The following is a 21,211-nucleotide window of genomic DNA, read 5'->3' on the forward strand; positions in this document are numbered from 1 at the left end:
GTCGGCGCTGCGGCCTGGCCCACGGCCGCCCTCCTCGCCCGACCTACCAGAGCGCCCGGCCGCCCGCGCTCGGGCCCAGGCCCCGGGTCCCCGCGCCCAGGGGCCAGCAGGCGAGGGACGCAGCCTGGTGACAGCGGCGGGGGCGTCCGGGCCGGAAGGAGCCGCCCTGCGCCGCGTCCCTCCTCCTCCCCTGCCGGCTCGCTCTCCGCCTCCCTCCTCCCTCGCCGTCCTCCCCGCCCCCTGTCCCCTCCCCTGCCCTCCCCCCGCGCCTGAAGAGCGCGCCGCGAGGGGGCCGGGCCGCTTACTTCCTCCGCCGCGGCGCCGAGCGCGGAGCGGCCCCAGCCAGCCTGCGCCCCGCCGCCCGCCCGCCGCCCCCGGCCCGGCCCGCGCCCGCCTCGCCTCGCCTCGCCTCGCCTGCCCGGCCGGGCGCGCACCGCAGTCCACCCGGCCACTGCAGCCGCCGCCCGGCGGGCCCTGCCGCAGCAGCGCGGTAAGAGCGGCCGGAGAGGGACAGCACGCTGGGCGGGGACGGGCCCCGAGGGCCGGGTCCCGGGTGCCGCGGGCCGGGTGGCGGCGGCTCGGCGCGATTGGGGGTCGCTCGTCCGAGTTCCGCCCGCGCTCCTTTTCCGGTGGCCGAGTGGCCGGGGGTGGTGGGGCCGGGCCACGCAGAGGGGCTGCGCTGCCCCAGGTCTCCGAGCCGGTCCCCTGGCTTTTGTGTTCGGAAGGAGACGCGGGCCTGACGGGGGTTCCTGCCCGGGGCGCGTCCCGGCGCACTGGCTCTGGCCCAGGGTGTTGGGGCCGGAGGGCGCGCCCGAGGTGGCCCCAGGTTTGGGGTGATCGGCTGGAAGGGCGCGGGCCGCGGAGGATCTGGGGCGCCCGAAACACCTGGGCGGCCGCGGCTTGCCGGAACGTGTCACCTGCTCGCCACGTCCGGGCCGCCCGGGCCCTCGCCCTGCGAGGCCGGCGCGGGGCACTCTCGAGGTGGGGCGTGCAGGCGCGGGGCCGCCTTTATTTCCTGGCCTTGGAGCGTTTGGATGGAGGGGTAACAGCGATTGCCTGTGCGTTTGGGTTGTGGTTTTGTTCTTGTTTTTAGATTCGCTCTAAGCGCAGGGATGTACTAGCCTGTATTCAGTTTCAGGGTAGCCCAAAATAGTAGTTGACTCGCTGCTTATTTAGAAAGTGAAGGAGTGAGCAGCCCTCTTTGGAGATAGGAGTAATTTATTTTAATTCACCAACAAGAGATTATGTTTGTTCCCTACAGTGGAAGCGCCTCTGCGTTATCTGTCTGCCCACACCACCACCAATCGCGGAGATCAATCTCCACGTTAAGCTTTATTAAAATTCTGAGTAATATCTCAGTACAGTAAATGTGAACACCGTGCGTCCCGCAGGCAAATAGTCAAACCCTCATTTCTGGGATTAGTCATTCCTCTCTCTAAACTGATCGCTTCCAAAGCCAGAAGCAGAAGTGTTACAGGGTTCTCCCCCACCCGCCAAGTATACCTACATACAAACCTGTGCTCTGATCTTACATAAGTGATCACTTGTTCCAATAAGAATACTGTTGTCAGGCAAATTCTCCTTGCTTTACAGTTAACCATTTTCCGTCCTTAGGCTTCTGCCATCTTTCCTTTTTCTCCCCCCAGCCCCCACCTTTTCCTTTTGGTTCAAAAGCAGCAGCCAATGGCAGCCCCCAAAGGATCTAAACTTGAAATTGATTTATATGTTGCAACTTGGCCTGTCTGCTGAAACAAGCAGGTGGAGTAGAATAAGTGAACTTAAAACTGATGAGTTGTGTGTCTGCCTGAAACCATTTAGTAGAGCACTTTAATTCTTTTTTTTTTTTTTTTTTTTTTTTTTACAAAACTCATTAAAAGCTGGACAACAAAAGAATCCTATTCTGCAGATGGTAATTACAGCTCTTTATGTGGGAGTGGTAGGCTGGGCTGCCTTTTCTCCTGGTGTTTGTACACAAAAGCTGGCAAAGCGCTTCCCTGGCCCTCAGCATCCATTCTCTGTCCATCTCAGAAGCTAAAAAACATGGAATTCAGTCAGCAGGTGTCTGTAGACCAAACCACGACAAGGAAGTGCCGTGCTAGGGGGCTCTGGAGTTATGATCGAACTGTCCCGGTGTCTGGCACCGGTTTTGTTGACTGACCTAGAGACATAAAGTTCTGAGTTAAAGATCTTTTCCCAGGACCCAGCTGGTGAGAAGGGCCTGTCTAACGACCTTTGTGTGCTCTGTCAGACGTAGTCATTCTTGAGTGGTTTTGGACCTGATCTCTGCTCTTGCCCCTTACTGGCCCCCATAGTAGCCGTGTGGCCCCAGGCCAGTGATTCATGTTGCCGGGCCTCAGAGCCCTCTCTTGAAGGAGGAGCGTCTGCTTAGAAATGTGGAGGCCTGAGGGGGTGGCGACAGGGTGGTCCCCAGTGGGGCTTAGCCCTTGGTGACTATGCATTCTGCCATGGCAGCCATCATTAGCAGTGAATATTGATTCCTGAGTGAATGTGGCTGACACAGTGCACCAAGTGGAGATTTGAGCAAGCGTGGCCACTTTTGAGCCGGTCCCCTGCCTGTGCTCCCACAGTCTATTGCTTACTGCCTCGCTCCTTGGCCGAGTTGGCTCCTGTGACCCTACCTGCTTCTCTGAGCTCATAGCAGCCTCCTCCAGCACTTCTTGCGACCTTTGTTGTCTTTTTAGCCAAGGTGTGTGTGCATCGGGTGTTGGCATTGTTGAGCCATCTGGTTTAGCCCTAATGTTGGCCATAAAGAGGCCGCTTGCTGCCTCCAGAAAGTTCTGTCAGTTGCACAGTAATTTTAGTTCAAGTTCTCAGTTGCAACAGGTGGGAGCACCCACAGGAGCACCTTCAAGGTGAAGGCCATGTTAGAAATAGTACAACTGATGACATCAATTGCATTACATTTCAGTGACCTTATAGATTCAAAATATTATATAAGCATGCAGTATAAATTATTGAGACATTTTCCTTTTTTCTCTTAAATCTTTGAATTCTTGAATGTATCCTACACTTAGAGCCCCATACCAAGTACCCAGTAGCCACACCTGGCTGGGGGCCTCCATATTGGTCAGCAAAGGTCTCCTGTAAGCCCAACTTTCAAAGCCAGCGAGGCTGATCCCTACTTGGGGTTACTACCACTTGTGGAAATTGCAGAAATATTTTGAACTCTGTATTCAGAGCAGGAGGATCCTGGGACAGCAAGAGGTTTTGGTCTCCCCTTCTCCATTTTATCCCCCTTCTGGGCCTGCGCTTCCTGACATCCTGGAGCCTTAGGGAGAAGAGGAGAGTTTCTGAGACTCCTTCCCAGGGTGCTTTTCCAGATCTGGATCCATTGGGAGCTGCCTGGTCAGGCAACCCCCCCTGCAGCTGCCTTCAGGGTCCGGGTTGAAGGGACTGTGCCCCTACAGGCAGGAAGTGGCCCACTACCCTGTCATTGAAAAGCATGAAAGTGTCTCCCAGCCAACGTGGAGGTGCCAGCCAGCCAGAAAGGGCCTTAATCTGGAGAATCGTATCTAAGAGGAGTTCAGTGGGCAATCAGCATTATTATTTAAATACCTGACTTGAGCAAATGCTTTTCTCTGGAGACCCTTGGGAGGAAAGCATTTTAAATAAGAATCCAGGTGTAATTACCTGTTACCTATAGAATCAAGGATGGCTTCTTTAAATTTGCTTCATTTGCGGCCTCTATAACTCTTCATTTCCTTTTCTGTTTCAAGATGAATGATTTCGGAATCAAGAATATGGACCAGGTGGCCCCTGTGGCTAACAGTTTTCGAGGGACACTCAAGGTGAGTGAGTCTTAATCACAATATTTTACAAATTAGAAACCTCCATCTCTAGGAGAAAAAATATTGGCCTCATCCCAGAAGATGGTTAGTGAGGCCTTTGTAGTTCATTTTACCTGGGTCCTTCCAGGTGAAACAGTCCTGTGATTCTCGGTCTGACAGCTGGAGGAGCTGTCTGTGCTGCCTCTTTATCTACTGGGGTGAAAAGGCTGTTTGTGAACTGCTATGAAAGTGGTAAGAAGAATTAGCCCTGGCTGCTGCTGCTTCCATCAGTAGGTTGCAGGGAGCCTGTCTCCCTGTGCAAAGAAATCGGCCTATGTAAACTGCAAAAACAGGTTAAAGATGAAAGAGCCTTCTCCACTGCGGAAACATGGTTCGTGTCTCTTCTATTCCTTTTGAGAACATTCTGTAGCCCAAACTGGTAACTTCCCGTTTGCCTTCTCCAGATGAGAGGTGCCAAGGTGTGCTTGTTTTTGTATAGTAAGCACGTTTGGGAAGCAGTGATTTTAAGGTTGGCCTCCTTAAAGCTGTGTCTGGCAGGAGGATGATGTTATCTCTGGTGTGTTGATTTTCTTTTGTAAATCACTAGTGAGGTCATTTGCCTGATAGCGCCGAAAGCCTCAGCACAGGTTTTTCTGTTACTACGAAGACCAGAAGACCAGTAAATTTCAGCGAGTTTTCATGTTTGATTTGGTGTGGTGTTTCAGCCTGGCAGAAGTGGTGTAGAGATTATGGTTACTGAGTTGCAACCAATGCCCCTAAGGAAATCCTTCTATGAATTAAAAGAATCTGGTGATGCATCTGAGGTCTCTGGATTTGGAGAAGAAGTAGTCATTGCTGAAATTTATGTGTTGAAATCCGAAGCACGGATTTGTATTGTTCTTTGGCTTCCTGATTTTAAAACAAGAACTTACAGTCCGGAAAAGCACTTGTTAGCGGCTTGGGCAACGCTAGTGGGAATTTTTAACATCTATGGGATGTTTCTCCAAAATTAGCTCTGCCGTGAAGTTGTTTATGACTCCGGATGAGTGTTTTGCTATGGCGTAGTTGTTTCTCCTCCTGGGACTCCAGCAGTCAGGACCTTCACCACCTTGCGGGGGTTTGGGGCTTTGGGGGGGCTGGGCTCCAACTTCTGCCTGCCTGCTTTTGTAATGCGTCATTCACTGTCCTGCATTCTGAAAGAAAGCCCACAACTGATTTTATTTGTAAATGAGTTACACATTTTTTTATTGATGACTCAACAGATGGGTCATTGTGTTACACATAACATGGGATTTCCAGAATATGTTGGAAAAATAGAACCTTTCTTCACGTTCCCCCCAACAAGTTAGGCAATGACAATGAAGACATTATCTGTTACTTAGAAATGTGTCTTCCATTAAAGTCCGTGTGTTTGCATGACACTCGATGAGAGGACCACTCGCACAGTGTGAGCTTTCTGTCCATACGCGTCTCTCTCCCCTAAACTGTAGGTAGTTGAACTTTAAACCTCTTTCCTTCGGAAATCCTTCTGATTATGGATGTGTGGGTGGTTCTTTTCAATAATACACTTCACTTTTATGAAATGAAACCTTAAGGAATCTTTTCTATGTGTTATACTATTTTCTGAACTATTGGAACCAGAGGAGGACAGACTTCTCTACTTCCATTTAGGTTGTTTCATGGGAAACATTTCAAAGCGAATGCTTCCAAAGATAAAATGTAATGGTTAGATTTTCAGTTTTTATTCGGTTATTTTTCTTATGCACCTGCCTGGTTGAATTTCCCTCCATTAACAAGAAGGACGGGTTTGCAGAAGGGGTCTCTGAATTTCCTCCTGGCGTTGTCCCAAGATTCTGTTGTTTTTAAATTTTTTTTAATTTATTAATTTAAGTGGATTGGACCACAAAAATAAACTCCCCGTCATTCTGATCCTGTGAGGGTAATTAAATAATCCAGAATAAAATGGAATCACCCGGGTCACTCTGACCTTCTTAGGAAGTCTGAGTACTGAGTGGTTAATTGCGTGTGTTGCTTTATAATTGCCGGTTTAATCAGGGTGCATCAGTAAGATCACCCATGGACCACTTTTAAAGGGGGTAATTAAATAAGTTCCTCTTGCATTTCCATTTTCTTTTGCATCTGTCTCCGCAGCGCCAGCCAGCCTTCGACACCTTTGATGGGTCCCTATTTGCGGTTTTCCCCTCTCTAAATGAAGAGCAAACACTCCAAGAAGTGCCCACGGGCTTGGATTCTATTTCTCATGGTAATTTCTTCCTTAGACTGGAGACAAATGGTGCATCATTTCTTAAGTAGTTCAGTTGATAAGGAGGGTGATATGTGGAAACTTTGATATGAAGAGCCTGGACCTGGGAGAAGACAGTTCTCCTTTTTTTCCCCAGGACTGGGTACAGGTGTCCCCCCTCTGGGCTGCATCCCCAGGCCTTTGAATCTGACCAGACGGCACCCCTGCGAGCTTCTCTCAGAACCTCAGAACACTGCAGGGGAGCCTCTGTGGTGGGCAGTGGGCGTTCCCAGCCCCAGCAGCACTGCCTCTCTCCTGGGTCTCCTCAACAAAACCTGCATGAAACAGCAGACGTTAACATCCACCCCAACTTCTAAGTCTGGACTCACATTATTAGTTAAATTTCCACCCCGCCCCCAGCACCCCTCTGTTTTGGGGACCACAGATTATTTTTGTTGATCTCATTGCTGATTCTTTTTAGAGGGCTGGCGTGGCAGATGATGTCTCTGCGGAGACTAATCCAGGGACTGGCTGCGAGCATTCCAGCCACCGCTTTGTCATGTGAAGAAGGTGCTAGAAGATACAGCCTAGGACATTAATTAAAAGCATATGCCTGCATTAGCACAACATCACGTGACTGTCATTTATCATTCTTGAAACTTCGAGAGTATCTAGAGAAGACTGTTTTTCAATTAACACTGAAGGCCTGCCCACTTCATGGTTCTGCCTCAGATCATGCCGGGTGCCCGGCCTGCTGCTGGGTTTAATGGACCACTGTGCATGTGAAATTCCTCATGCCTTTTGACCAAACACCATACAGTTTCACCTTTTTCTAAAATTTTAAATGACATAATTTTATCTATGCATGTGAAGCTTTGCAAAATGGAAAATATTTTATTTTAGTTTAGTTTTTTTTTTCTGAGAGTAGTTCTGAGACCTACTGATTTCTCAATTTCATTTAAAATTTTTATTTATATTTATGCTATTTTTGTTGTTCCCGGGGCCTCTCGTGTGCTAGGTGAGTGCTTTCCAGTTGAGCCGCATCCCCAGCCCCACGATTACCCTCACTCCTTTAAGGAACTGTGTCCAGCTTTGGTATCAGAGTTGTTCTGTCCTGTGGTCGGGTCCCTGTGTCAGTCCCCTGGTGTGGCCCGAGGCCCTACCTGCCCTGGTTTCTTCCTAGACTCTGCCAGCTGTGAGCTGCCTCTGCTGACGCCCTGCAGCAAGGCTGTGATGAGTCAGGCCTTAACCGCCACCTTCAGCGGCTTCCAGAAGGAGCGGCGGCGTCTTGGCATTCCAAAGAGTAAGTGCGGGCGGCAGACCCTGGGGTGGAGGGCCAGCGGGCGCGGGTGCTGGATCCTGACGGGGCGTAGGGGCATTAGGAGAGCGGCCACGCAGTGCTGCACACTCGCCCCCACTCCTAAGCCCACCTCAAGGCACGGTCGTCGGAGCCCGGAACTCGCCTGCCGGCACCGTCATCTCCCTCACCTCGTGGGTTCGGGTCAGTGCTGGGCCCCACGAATGGACTAGGGCCGCCCGGGTCCCACCTTTCCGCTCGCCCCTGCGTCTCCTCACGCCCCACCCTCCCTCGCAGACCCCTGGCTGTGGAGCGAGCAGCAGGTGTGCCAGTGGCTCCTCTGGGCCGCCAGCGAGTTCAGCCTGGTCAACGTGAACCTGCAGAGGCTCGGCATGAGCGGCCAGGTGCTGTGTGACCTGGGCAAGGAGCGCTTTCTGGAGCTGGCTCCTGACTTTGTGGGCGACATTCTCTGGGAGCATCTGGAGCAGATGATCAAAGGTACCGCCCAGGGCTCGCCGGCCTGTGGGGGAGAGGGGGGCTCGGGAGCAGGACGCTATGCTCCCGCCGTGGGGTGGCCGTGGCCATGGTGAGCGTGACTGCCGCGACACCCCCGGTGAGTCAAGCACGTGGGGGCGACTCGAGGTCTTCTTTCCACCTGGGGAAGCGCGTGGCGCAGCCCGGTGGACGGGTTCGTGGGCCAGCAAGGGCTCCCCAGCTCTGCAGCTCCCCTGCCGCCTTCACAAAAGACCAGGGAGTCCTCTGATGAGCTGTGACTTGCGTGGTAAATTTCCCAAGTCCAGAGGAAATGCCGCGGAGAACTCGCTTAGGAGGAGGAGGGTTATGTGTTTAAGGAAGCAGGCGATGGCTGCACGTCTGCCCCTGCTAGCATTTTGCAGAAGCTGACCATTGAGCAACAGAGATCTCACCAAATACCCAGAAAGTCGCGATTCAGCACTTCCGGTGTTTAAAATGCATTGCTTAAAAAGAAAAAAAAGCAATAGGGGTTAAGTCAAAAATTATAAGAAAACAAGTACGTGTTGAGTTTGGGGAAACATTCTTCCCTTAATGAATTTTAAACACATCAGATTTCAACATCGGCTAGAGACTCAGAATCTCAGAAAGGCCTGGGATTCAACTCGCTCTCTCTAGGTGTGACGTCTGAGGGCCAGGGAGTCCTATTTTTAAAGATCCCCAAGTTTTCTCTGAACTTGGACAGGTCTGTAGGTTTGGGTGAACCTGTTTTTTGGCAAGCTGGACCTGTGTTGCCATCACTTGGTGTTGCTGGAAAGGAGTGTGGCGGAGTGCAGACCCTTCCCAAGTTCCCAGGCGCCCCTGCCCCTGCACTGAAGGCCTGCTGTGCCCTGGCCACGGCTCCAGGTCTGGGTGCTGTGGGCCCGAGCCTCACAGGGGCGGGAGCCACATCCGTCTCATTAATCCCCAGAGCCCCCGGCCCCTCATGGACGTCCAGGTGTTTCTTGAGTGTGGAAGTAAAGTAAATACACGTTCCGGATCTTTCCAGCTCTGCAGTCAGGTTGAACTTTGCCAGTGACATCACTGATTTTGGAAAACTTACTAATGTTCTCAGGAAAATGTTTTGCCGTCACCGGAGTTTTGAAAGTCACACGAAGAAGACACGGGGCACAGTGGGCTGGACCGCGGGGTGCTAGATGCACGTATCATTCTGGGTCACTCACGTCACAGGGCTCAGAAGGTAGCTCTTTCTTGCCTGGTTTCACTGCATTTGCCGTCTTACGTCTCCTGTGTCTATTTTTCAGAAACCCAAGAAAAGACAGAAGATCAGTACGAAGAAAATTCACACCTCAATTCAGTTCCTCATTGGATTAACAGCAACACCTTAGGTCAGTCTGGCTGTTCTGTCTCGTGTTTTCCTGGTAGACCTGGACTCTAATGGGAGCTCCACAGGGCGGCCTAGCTTTGCACTGTCCCCGGGTGGCCACACCTGTGTTGAGTGGTTGACGTGTGGCTGGCCCACGCAGAGATACGTGAGCATGCGGTGCACACTAGTTTGGAAGTCTTAGTTTAAGACAACATAGAATCCAACGATCATACCATATTGCTGACATATCAAAAAGGCAATTGATACTTTAGGCCAATTAAAATGGGAAATGAATGTCCCCTGGTTCTTTTCTAAAGCAGCCACTAGAAAGTTTGAAGTCCTGTAAGTGGCTTGCAGTATCTCCCATGGGTCAGGGGGGCCCAGGCAGTTCACAGAGGTGAGCTGACATCTGTGGTCACTGGCGGTTAACCTAGTGTAGATAGGGTGGTGGGCACAGGGCCTCTGAGCTGTCCTCAGTTGCTCTGAACATGGGAGTTGACACGGCCGTTGTAGAGACCGAGTCCTGTGGTCACTGCTTGGTGGGAGCGGGTTACAGGAGGGCTGTCTGTCGTGGTGATACTGACTTACAGCTCTGCCGTCCCATCCTTCTGCCCAGGTTTTGGTGTGGATCAGGCTCAGTTCTCAGTGCAGACACAGAATTACCCCAAAGGCGGCCTCCTGGACAGCACGTGTCCCTCGTCTGTGGCTCCCAGCGTGCTCAGTTCCGAGCAGGACTTCCAGATGTTCCCCAAGTCACGGCTCAACACTGTCAGTGTCAACTACTGTCCTGTGGGCCAGGACTTCCCAGGCTCCAGCTTGAATCTGCTCACCAGCAACTCTGGTAAGACCCGAAGCGTCCCTGACCAGGCTTGGGTGTGACAAGCTGCACTCAGCAGTGATTCGGCTTCTTAATAAAGGCGTCCCGTGTTCAGCCCCTGGAGGAGGAGGTCAGAGGACATTCCTGTGCTCAGCGACAGGCTCCTGATGTGTTGGAGACACAGGGAGGGAGTGCGCGTGGAGGGCTCGAGGGTGCAGTGCCATCTGAAAGCCAGCAAGACACAGTCCCTGCTCTTGAGGCTAAACTCCCCCACCCAACAGGACATTTCACAGGATGGTGTCAGAGTGTGTCAGGTTTCTTTCTCAGGAGATGTAACATACAGTGTACAGTCCTCAGGTTGAACACAGGTGGAATCTGCGCAGGTGTGTCTACCTGTGTAACAGTCATTCAGATGAGCGTTCCTAGCACCCCAGAGTTCAACCCCTGCAGTCAATGGTACCCTCACCACATGAGGAAGCCAATCTGATTTTGTGTTGTTATGAATTGGATTTTGCCATTCTCCATAGATGGGATTATACCGCATGCTTTCCTTAATTCTGTCTTGCTGATATGTCTGAGTTCCATCCATCCTGTAGCCATTTGTTCCTTTCCATTGCTGTATAGCATTCCATCTTTGAGTCTGTCCTTGATCCATTCTGTGGATACATTGTGATCTGTGGATGTGCCTGTCCTAAGGAACAGGCCTCTAAGTTTGCAAGCTCTTTAAGGGCCCCCACGGACTCTGCACCTGCAGGGTGGGTGGTTGCAGTAGGTGGTTGGTGGTGATGCCCCAGATGTGCCCAAGATCCGCCTATAGTGATTACCCAGTACACCGGACCCTTGCCACATCTGGGGACTCAAAGCATGTGCTGGGCTGTCTCTGCCAGGGACGCCCAAGGACCACGACTCCCCCGAGAGCAGCGGTGACAGCTCCGAGAGCGCGGACTCGCTGCCACGGTGCTGGGGCAGCCAGTCCTCGCTGCTGGACGTGCAGCGGGTGCCCTCCTTCGAGAGCCTGGAGGAGGACTGCGGCCCGGCGCTGTGCCTCCGGACGCCGACCATGTCTTTCAAGGACTACATCCAGGAGCGGAGCGAGCCGGCCGAGCAGGGCAAACCGGTCATACCTGCGGCCGTGCTGGCCGGCTTCACAGGTGAGCCGAGCCCCGCCCTCCCTCCGGCCCGCCCCCCACGTGCCAGAGGGTCGGGTGTCTCCAGGGGGCCCCCGTGGGTCCAGTGCCTGGCTGGGGCAGCCCTGGGTCCCAGGAGGCGGACCCAGCGCCACGCCCTCCTCCTGGAGGTGCGGAGGCGGAGGAGAGGGCCAGGCGGAGGCCGCGGCCTGACTCAGCGCTGCAGGACCTCCCAGCTTGCATGCTGCCCGCGCGGGCGCTGGCCACCTCAGGTCCTGCCCGGTGTCCTCCCTTCCTTGCCTCCAGAGCCTCTGCCTTGGGTTTTCAGGTTTGGGTGAGAGCAGTTCAGGCTAGGGGACATTAGAGCCCTTTTTAGGAACAGGTATTTCCAGTCCTGGAGTGAAAAATACCAAGATTTTTGTTTTCATTGCTTTGTATGTTCTTTTAAAAAAGAAAAGCATATATAAATATGTTTATTCATAAAATAGTAAAATATATGTGATAGTGAAATGTATGTATGTATACATGTGTACTTATCTGTTGTACTGATTTAACCATATGGAGCTTCTTAAAACAAAACCGTGGATTAAAATGAGGGTGGCGGGCAGCCACGTTGTCTGCCATCCACAGCAGCCACGCCTGTGTGTGAAATGCACGGAGTGTGTAAACCTGAGGCAGCTCTCGTATCTGAAGGTTCAGGGCCTGGCAGGGAAACGCCCAGTGGGGTGTTGGTTCCCGTCTTGGTAGTAATGCTACTGACCCATGCCCACGGCCAGCTTTGTGGGTAACTGGGCCTGTGGTCTGTGGTCGAGGGTGGCCCGCGTGGGGGTGGGGGTGGGGTTCAGATGGGGCAGCTGGCCGAGAGCGGGGCAGTCGCTCAGGCGTCCCGCTGGCTCCAGACACACATCCTTAGTGCTTCGAGGTCCTTTTACATTTGAAGGCATGATATTTAGGAAAAGGCTCGGCATAGGAGCAAAGACCTAGGCTTTCCTTCTCCCCACCCCCCAGGGGCATGTGATCAGGACAAGCCCTGGCCTTCCAGCCACGCCTTTAAACCAGGCCTGGGAGGATCTGGGCTTCCAGGCTGTCGGTTCTGCACAGCAGTTGAGAAAGAAGGTAGTGAAGTGCTCTTTGCCAGGTGGCGTTGCAGGCAGGCCGTGAGGCGTGGGGGCCACCCCCCTGGCTGCCAGATCCACCTCTCTTGAGCGATGTACCCACCGTCGTGAACAGCATTCCCTTTCCATGATGAAATGGCCCTTCCACTGCCCCCCACCCTGCCCCACTGGGTTTTTCTAGAAATAAGCCTTCAAACTTCTCCCAGAGAACAGTGCAACAGGGTGAGGATCGTGCGTGCCAGATTAGTAGCCCCGAACTTTCTTCCCCAAAGCGAACCCACCAGCCAGGGAAGAGCAGCCCTGTTCTCCAAAGTGGGAGGTGTAGAGGGACAGCCCCCTTTGGTGTCCAGCCTCATCCCGTCAGAGCATTTAGATGTCCCGCCACACTGGGTGCCACCTGCTTGCAGTACTCAGCTGGGCCAGCGGGGTCCCTTGGGCTGCTGGAGCGTCTGTTTTGTCTGTGGAAGTGTGCGATCCATCTCCCTCTCCCCGCAGGAAGTGGACCCATCCAGCTGTGGCAGTTTCTCCTGGAATTGCTTTCAGACAAGTCTTGCCAGTCATTCATTAGCTGGACAGGGGACGGATGGGAGTTTAAGCTTGCTGACCCGGATGAGGTATGACCTGGGAGATCCCGGACTCTAGAATCTAGAACCTGATTCATCGTGTCCTGTTCCAGACTCTATTCCCTGAGCTCAAGAAAGCGTTCCTCAGATCCCCTCCACACAGCCGAGGCTCGGCTGGAGCCTTCGCTTTAATGATAACCTGTAGGGGCCTCTGTGCACGGACACTGGGCCAGCTTCCTGGTCTTGCTCTGATGTCCGGTCAGAAGCCTGACGCTGCACACCCAGGCTCCCCCCAAGTGCCTTAGGAAACACATTTGCCCGTTGTGGGGATTGAGCTTCCTGGTGGCCACAGACCTGGAGGGTTGAGACCAGGGCTTCCTGGTGCAGAAGGCTGTGGGCAGACGTGTGCGGACAGCCTTAGAGAAGCCCTCCGTCTCTGGCACTATGGAGTATGTCTGTCACCTCCCAGTTCCCTTGGGAAACAAGCACCAGGCAATGAACAGCCCACTAGACTCAGAGTCCTGGTCAGAGAGAGGACCCCAGCTGGCGGGGATGCCAGCCTTTCCCTGTCCCCTGTCCCGGGCCCTCCTGGTTGGGAAACCTTGGCTCCCAGGAGGTTTTGCTGAGATAGACCTGGACCAGAGGCAGGGACCTCACAGCCCAGGAGGGACACGGTGGCCCTTGCCTGTGTATTAAAAGGACTGAGCCTCCGTGGGCCTTGGGTGGTTGGCAAGCTCTGTAGGATGAGCCCACGTCAGAATCACAGGGAGCCTCTGGTTACTGTGTCTGAGTTGGCGAATTTAACTCTTTCCCACCTCTGTCCACCAAAGGTGGCCCGCCGGTGGGGGAAGAGGAAAAACAAGCCCAAGATGAACTACGAGAAACTGAGCCGAGGTTTGCGCTACTATTACGACAAGAACATCATCCACAAGACGTCGGGCAAGCGCTACGTGTACCGCTTCGTGTGTGACCTCCAGAACTTGCTGGGGTTCACACCCGAGGAATTGCACGCCATCCTGGGCGTCCAGCCGGACACAGAGGACTGAGGTCTCTGGGACCACCCTGAGCCGGCCCGGGCCCGGGACTGTGAGCCGGAAGCCCAGCCTGACCAGCTGCTCCCTGGACCTGGGAGAGGCAAGATGGAACCTGTTCCTGTCCAGGAAGGTCGCGGAGAAGAAGTGGCCTTATTTGATCCCAGATCCTGCCTCTTTAGCAAGGTGTCCCCTGGTGGCAGAGCGGCCTGCAGCTGGGCAGCGACTTTAATGGACGTGGTGGAGATGGTGGCCGGGGGCCACCCTGACTGCGCGTGGCCGTGCGGCGGGGACTCTGTCTGTCCAGGATCTCCGGGGAGAAGGCAGGTGGGAAGGCAGACATGGAAATGACTTGTTGGCCTGTTGCAACCAGGAGCAGCTAAAGGGAAAGCCCTCTGTCCGCGGGCGGGAGGGAGGGGAGCAGTGACCCTGCCATTTCAGAAGACAGTATGTGTATGTTATTGTAATCTTATCATTGTTATCGAAATCTCTGACAGCTCTATTTAACAGAAATTGTATATTGTAATTTAAAATAATTATATAACTGTATTTGAGATAAGAATGCAGACATCCAATATTTTATTCCATTTTGTTTTCAGTAGCACACGCATCTGGCATTTTACAAAGGTCTTCTCTGCCCACGCAGCAGACTGAGGAGTTGTGTGTGTTATTTTCATCTAATATACCTACAGGAACAAGGTCTAAGGGGTCGTCCCTGGGTTTTGTTTTTTTGTTCGTTTGGTTTTGGTTTTGCCATGATGACTATCTGGCAAGGACTTTGTATACCTGGATTTTTATAAGAAACTTAACGTTATTATCTGGGGTACATCTGACCTCTCTGCTTTCTCCTTTCATTGTAAAGTAAAAGCTATAAAGCAGTATTTTTCTTGACAAATGGTATATGTTTTCCACTTCTATGCATGCCTTACAGCCGTTTATATACAAATGTACTTTATTTTTTGGTGTAACCGTGTTTTCCCGACAGCTCGCCTCTCCTGGCCAAACTTCCTTCCTGTGCCCCGAGTTATTCTGTGTGATTAAAATAAGAATACTATTTTTGGAAATATGCGACTCCTTTTCAGAGATCAGGAGGGATTTATGTAGCAGCTATTTTTACTGCAAAAGTAATTCACTGGAAAAAAATGTAATTTGTACGAAAGCTTTATTTTTATCTCAGCTCCTTGTAACAGACTGTGCGGAGCTGAAGGGGCGGGGTGGGCTGGGAGGGGCTTCTGTAAACTTTGAATGCAGTGAAGCATGCGCCATCGATCGGTCACCTGCCGTACCTTGGACCATCTGGATAGTATGCTTTCCTTTCTGCTCAGTGTCCTCAGCAAGATTGTTTCTTCATTCTTTATTATTTTCTTGGGCATGGAATACCCAGAAGCAGACAGAAAAGAATGCGCTGGAATGGATCATCGGAGGAAAATGTTTTGACCCCGTCTCAGACCTCAGGTCTGCCGTATAGTCCTGGCCTTTTTGAGTGAACCAGCTAAATTGACTTCAGAGTCAGAAAGACTTTCCTAGCAGTGGCCTTGGACCAGTGGGTGACATCCCTGAAGCATCAGCATATGATGAAATCATGGGACAGGCACAGAGTGAGATGGGGCCGGAAAAGCCAGCCCTGTGACAAACGCTCAGAAGAGACGGTTTTCAGGATGCTTACGCATGGGATGTTTTTAAGTGGAACCTATTTGTCACTGGGACACCTGTTTATAATATAAACAGACGTGACTAGAAACATCTTGCTGCGAAAGAAATCCTAGCCATCGGCTCGATTTAAATGAGGTTGAGCTACGTGAAATGGCCAGTCTCAGACTGGTGTTTATCAGCAGAGCCGGGTAGTTTCATGTGGGTCAGCCAAAGGGTTACGGAAATGAGCAGCCTTTGGCATGGTAATGAATGAACTTTAAGTATAAAAGTTTTGCAATTTGGCTTTTTCTTTCTCAAGTAATAAAGTATTTGGTTTATGTCAAGGTCTCTGTGGTATCCTTCCCCACCCCAGCGTCAGGAGTGGAGGCGAGACCCCGGGGTTGGTGACCCCGTCTGTACCCCGTACCTCCTTGTCACAGGCGTTGGGTCTCTTGACCTGGTTTCACACCCGAGGAAGCCTAGAAACCCCAGCCGTGCTGGAATCTCCTAGCCCATCAGTAAGGAATTCCCAAAAAGTGCTCCTTCAAGAGAGAAATTCTAAGACAATTACAACAGAGATAATCCAGGTGCCTTGTCTTTGAGAAAAGATTTAAGGATGGTTATGGTAAGGAAGGGACTGGGCTTAAGCACTTCTGTGATTTGAGGCTGGGCTCCCACGTCCCCTTCCTGGAGGCCGACACAGGGGACAGGAGCCAGAGACGATGGGGAGGGTCCAGTACACACTTCCAGTTCTCAGGACTCCACACTCCTCACTGAAACACCGAAGTCATGGTACCCGGCCTTGTGCTGGAGCCAGCTCCCTGGGCTGCCAGGTTGTCAGCACCTGTCTGTCCCATGGGAACCAGCAAAGGGAGCAAACACCTGGCAGACCACTGACCATACCTGCTGGCAGTTACCATTTCAGAAGTTAAATGTTAAAATATTAATTTCAAAACAATGTACTACATATTAGCATAACCAGCATTTTTTTCTCACCAAAATTAAGATTTTTTTTAATGAGCATGGCATTATTCCACATGCTGGCAAATCTCTTTAACGTCTGGCTTAATAAGAGATTTCTGTCTACTTGTTTCTGCACTTAGTCTGTTCTGACATATTTTGATGAGTATATGAAGAAAATCTGGCATAACATACATAATTGAAACAGGCAGGATCATTTAACAGCTGTGTCTGATAATTATGGCTGGTCTTTTATATGATGCCAAAACTTACACGTGGCAATTTCTTAAATCTTAATTGCAACTGAAATATGAAACCATATCAATAAACTTTCCTGTGTTGACTCTGAATTCCATTGGTCTGTCATGCCCTTGGAATGGATCTTTTATTCATATGTGATTTTGTAACATCATCTGTTGGTCATTTGGAAAATACTGCTTCAAAATGTTGACGTGTTTCGATATCAGATGATCCCAGTAGTTAAGGTCACCATGGATCTCACCAATCCCACAATGACTAACAAATTTTCAAGAATTCACATCTTTATTTGGAAGTTCAAGTTTTATCACTGGCAATTAATCTTCCCCTCAATTTTTCATTTATTTTTTTGAGAATGAACCCACCAAGTACCCAAGACTGAATAGACGCAATTTGACACTTATTCTCTCAGGTAAAAATGGTGCCCATGAATAAAGTGGTTAGTTTAGCTCGTAACTCAGCACAACTGCCGCTCCTCGGGAAAGGCGGACTTCCCTGCACAGCAGGCTTTCCACTTTAGTACACAAAAATTGAAAAGATGCACGTTCTGTTAGTAAAATTAGATTTTACTGCTTCAGCAAAGACTTTCTTGAGTGAAACAGATAGATATATGCATATATATACATATATTTAATTCAAGTACCTAATAATGAAGAATGTGATGACTATTGTCTAGCTTAGTGCCTCCCCAGCCTACCCCAGTTCATGAGGCACCAGTACCCTCCCCAACCTTTGCACAATCAGTGCCAAAGTCAGCCCAGTAAAGATATTGCAAAAAATAGTTCTGACCTTCAGAAGGCACCCAGAGTCTGTGGACCACACTCAGACCTATGAAAGGCTCACCTAGAAAAAAAGGGGTGAGACTTGAGGGAAGTAGGGAAAAATTAGACCTGGTTCTCTCTAATCCAGTGTCCCTGGTTCCAATCTTACCCTCTTACAGCCAGTTACAGAGGATACATTTTAAGTTTAAAGCAAAAGGAATTGTCTATTATTCCACATGATGAAGGAAAAGGTCCTCACCTGGGGTGAGACAGATTTTGTCTTTCCAAGCCTTTTTTAGGAAAAAAATGTCTATTTTGCCACAGTTTTTGGCACTTCAAATTTAAATTCAGTTATATATAATTGTCCATTTAATACATATGTTAGTTTTCTGTCACTATAAAAAAATAACCTAAGACCATATATTTACAAATAGAAAAAGGTTATTGTGGTTCGGTTTTGGGGGTTTCAGTCCATGACCTGTTGGCCCTATTGCTTTTCTGCTGGTGGCTAGACAGCACATCGGGGCCAGAGTTCTAGGTGGAGCAGATCCACTCTCCCCATGACCAGAAAGCCAAAGAGAAAAAGAGGTTAAAGTTCCACAGTCCCTGGCAGTCCCTGGTAGTCCCGTGACCTACCGACCTCCCACTAGGCACCACCTCTGAGCTCCCATCCCCTCTGGGGAGCGCCTCCCTGGGGACCACACCTCTAACAGGGCCTTGGGACACATTCGTGATCCAAACCACAGGACTGTGGTTGCACCACCTCCCTTCTGAGGACCGTCTGTCATCTACAGGAAGATGTGGCCGACATGGCTGGGAGAAACACTTGGGAAGAGCTGAACTGAAGTCCTTCTAAAGACACCACATTCTGTCCCTTTCTTGATTGTGAGATTGGGTGAAGGTATGCAAAAGTTTATCAATTGCATTTACCACCTTACTGTAAATCATCAACTTCATTGCCTCCAAAAGAAGTTGTGATTACTTTGGTAACATTAGTGGAATTAGTCAGTTGTAAAGACAGTAGCAATTGACACTTTTTGCATTTGGGACCAATCCCAATTTATGATCACAATTTATTTCTTTAAACAGGGAAAGGAAAGGAAATTAGAAATTTAGATATTATGTTTTGGATCTTGAATGTCCCCTGGGACTCACATTGTGGACGTCCCTGACGCAACAGTGTTCAGAAGAGGGGCCTTTGGAAAGTGACGGGGTCATGAGGACTCTGACCTTGCCAGTGGATTAATCCAGTGATGACTCACAGCTTAGCAGGCTTGAGGTAGGGGCTTGCTTTGTCCTAAAAACAAGTTGTCTCTCTTTGCTTTCTGGCCAGCAAGAGTGGAGTGGCTTTCCTCCACCACGCGCTTCCACCATAATGGGTAGCCTCACTGCAGTCCTAAAGCTGCAAGGCCAAGTGGCCATGGACAGACCTTAGAATTGTGAGCCAAAACCTTTACTCCCTTCACTCCCTTAAACTAATTTTCTCAGGCATTTTGTCACAATTAGAAGTCTAATACATAGAGAAGTCATTTTTGTTAACATTCTAAAAGCGGAGACCATGCAGAGATGAGGTACCTGTGGCCTGTCTTCTAGCCTTTCCACATGGTGGGGAAGGAGTGAAATTAAATTGCCTTTGGGTCACATCCCATCCTGGCTCTTCCCTGTTCTGGCAGGGCTGGAGGCCTCTGGGTATTGGACACTCATGGCAGATAATGATTCAGACTCTCATGGAGTTGCTCAGTGAGGTGTGGAAGGCACAGGGCAGAGGGGGACAGAGAGGCAGCATGGTCGTGGTACAGGGTTGGGCCAGAACGTTGTCTCATCACTTCTTGGCACACATGGAGTGCCAGTCAGCAGTAGGTGTCATTGAGCTTTGGAACCAGCTGGGGCTGGCTCTCTCCAACTCTGTCATGCATGCCATGTGACCTGGGGCTTGTGACTTACTCCCTCTCTGCCTCAGTTTCCCTCCATAAAGTGGGGTCATCGCGGGGCTGTGGCTGGATTGACATTATGGGTGTAGAGCGTGTGCTGTTGGTAGCCCTGGGAGAGCACCATTAAGGCAGGAGCAGATGGCTCCAGGCCAGGGATACTTAGCCAGGACTCTGCAAAGAAAAGGGGGCTCTGACCGTCATGTCTCCATTTCCACAAGTAACCTGGTGCAAAGGTCAGCAAGGAAACTAGCACCTAGCCTCCACCCAACCCAGTCTTCTGTTTCCTGGTGTGGTCTCTACCACGGGGACCGTGCCGTGGGCTATGGTTTGAATGCCCCTCCCAAACCTCAGCTGAAATTTAATTGCCACTGTGACAGAATTAAGAGAGGGGACCTTTCAGGGGTGACCAGGGCATGAGGGCTCTCTGTCCTCCTGAGTGAACCCCGGCTGCTCCCACAGAGCCAGTTCTTGAAAAAAGGATAAATTGGGGCCACTTTTTTCCTCCCTTGGGCACAGGCCCTCTTACCCTCCTGTACTCTCATGATGCAGTGACGAGGCCTTTGCCAGATGCTGGACCTTGACCTTGGCCTTCCCAGCCTCCAGCACTGCGAGACATGGACTCCCTTTCTTTATGAATTGCCTGGTCTGCGGCATCATCTTGTAGCTGCAGAAACCAGACTAAATCACAGTTTGGTTTAAGGGATCATAAACGTTACCCCAAACGCTACCCAGGGCCTCCCCCAAGCTTCCAGTTCCTCCTTCCACAAAACAGAGCCCCAGCCCTTGGTTGACGTTCAGTCATGCATTAACTTCCTACTGAAAGAACACACAGTCCTGGTGTCCGGCCGCTGGCGGCAGCCGTGGAGTTTGAACAGACGCAAGAACCTCATCATCTGGGCCAGATGTTAATCTGTCCTTCTGTAGGAGCGAAGCAGAGAGCAAGGCCCGGGGCCGTGTGGGGAAACCCCGTGTTTTGTAATAGTTTTGTAACTCCTGGGCGGGCTTCAAGCATGTAAGTTCTGCTTGAAATCTAACAGGAGGGGAAGACCATTTTTGGTCCTAGCTGGTGTGAGGACATCTTGGCAGCTGGAATTGACAGGGTATTTGTCCCTTGTGCTGTGAGTAAGAGCCTCTCCCAGCCGCCCAAGGCACATTCAGCTGGCGAAGCAGCCCGGGGTCACCACACCTCTCTCCCGCCGTCTGTTTCCGAATCTCTGGCCTCTTGCTATTGCGACAATGCAACAGCTCAGCAGGCACACATGTGTGGTTTCTGTGGCTCGGGGTCAGAAATGGGAATCGCGTGAGTCTGTGGCCCCAGAGAGGCTGGGTGGCTGGAGGACAGCGTGGAGGTGGGAATGACAAATGGCAAATAAAAGTGACTTTCAGGCCAAGGGGGAGTGTGTGCCGGCTGCACGTGAAGCCCAAGCTGAGAAGTCCCTTCCCCTTTGCTGGTAAGCTCTGTTCTCCTTCGTGATGCGGAGGGAGGTCCTTCCTCGTCACAAAGCCAGCACGTATTAATAATTGCAAAAAGGGCGCCTTTTTCAAAGCTCACTTCCATCTGTCACCCACTTATACCTCTGCGCCATCGGGGAGGTCGGTTATTACTACACCCACTTTGCACACGTGGAAACTGAGACTTGGAAAGGTGACAACCCCATAGCGAAGCCAAAGGGGCTCATCCCCCCGCCCCCCCGACGCATCAGTGGCCACACTGTGTTGCCTGAGGTGCAGACCACAGCTTGGGGTTGTGGGGCTGGGTGGCCTGGAGCCCAGAGCAGCCCCCAGAGCTGTTGAGACTGGGTCTCAACATCCTCCTAGGCGCTGTGTCTCCTGCCTCTGGTGATGATCAGGA

The 21,211-nt window shown here is 51.2% G+C and overlaps 1 protein-coding gene across 1 annotated transcript; it reads left to right on the forward strand.

Annotated features, from left to right (window-relative positions):
• Window positions 1-289: 289 nt before the first annotated feature.
• Ets2 (ETS proto-oncogene 2, transcription factor) lies at window positions 290-15,795 on the forward strand. Its single transcript, XM_047563770.1, has 10 exons — window positions 290-490; window positions 3,738-3,809; window positions 5,940-6,051; window positions 7,214-7,333; window positions 7,625-7,825; window positions 9,103-9,186; window positions 9,781-10,005; window positions 10,869-11,132; window positions 12,719-12,837; window positions 13,617-15,795. The coding sequence occupies exons 2-10, from the start codon at window positions 3,738-3,740 to the stop codon at window positions 13,830-13,832; spliced, it is 1,413 nt and encodes a 470-aa protein (XP_047419726.1). The 5' UTR covers window positions 290-490; the 3' UTR covers window positions 13,833-15,795.
• The last annotated feature ends 5,416 nt before the right edge of the window (window positions 15,796-21,211 follow it).

The sequence above is a fragment of the Sciurus carolinensis genome, chromosome 9 (genome assembly GCF_902686445.1).
Source record: "Sciurus carolinensis chromosome 9, mSciCar1.2, whole genome shotgun sequence".
Lineage (NCBI taxonomy): Eukaryota > Metazoa > Chordata > Mammalia > Rodentia > Sciuridae > Sciurus > Sciurus carolinensis.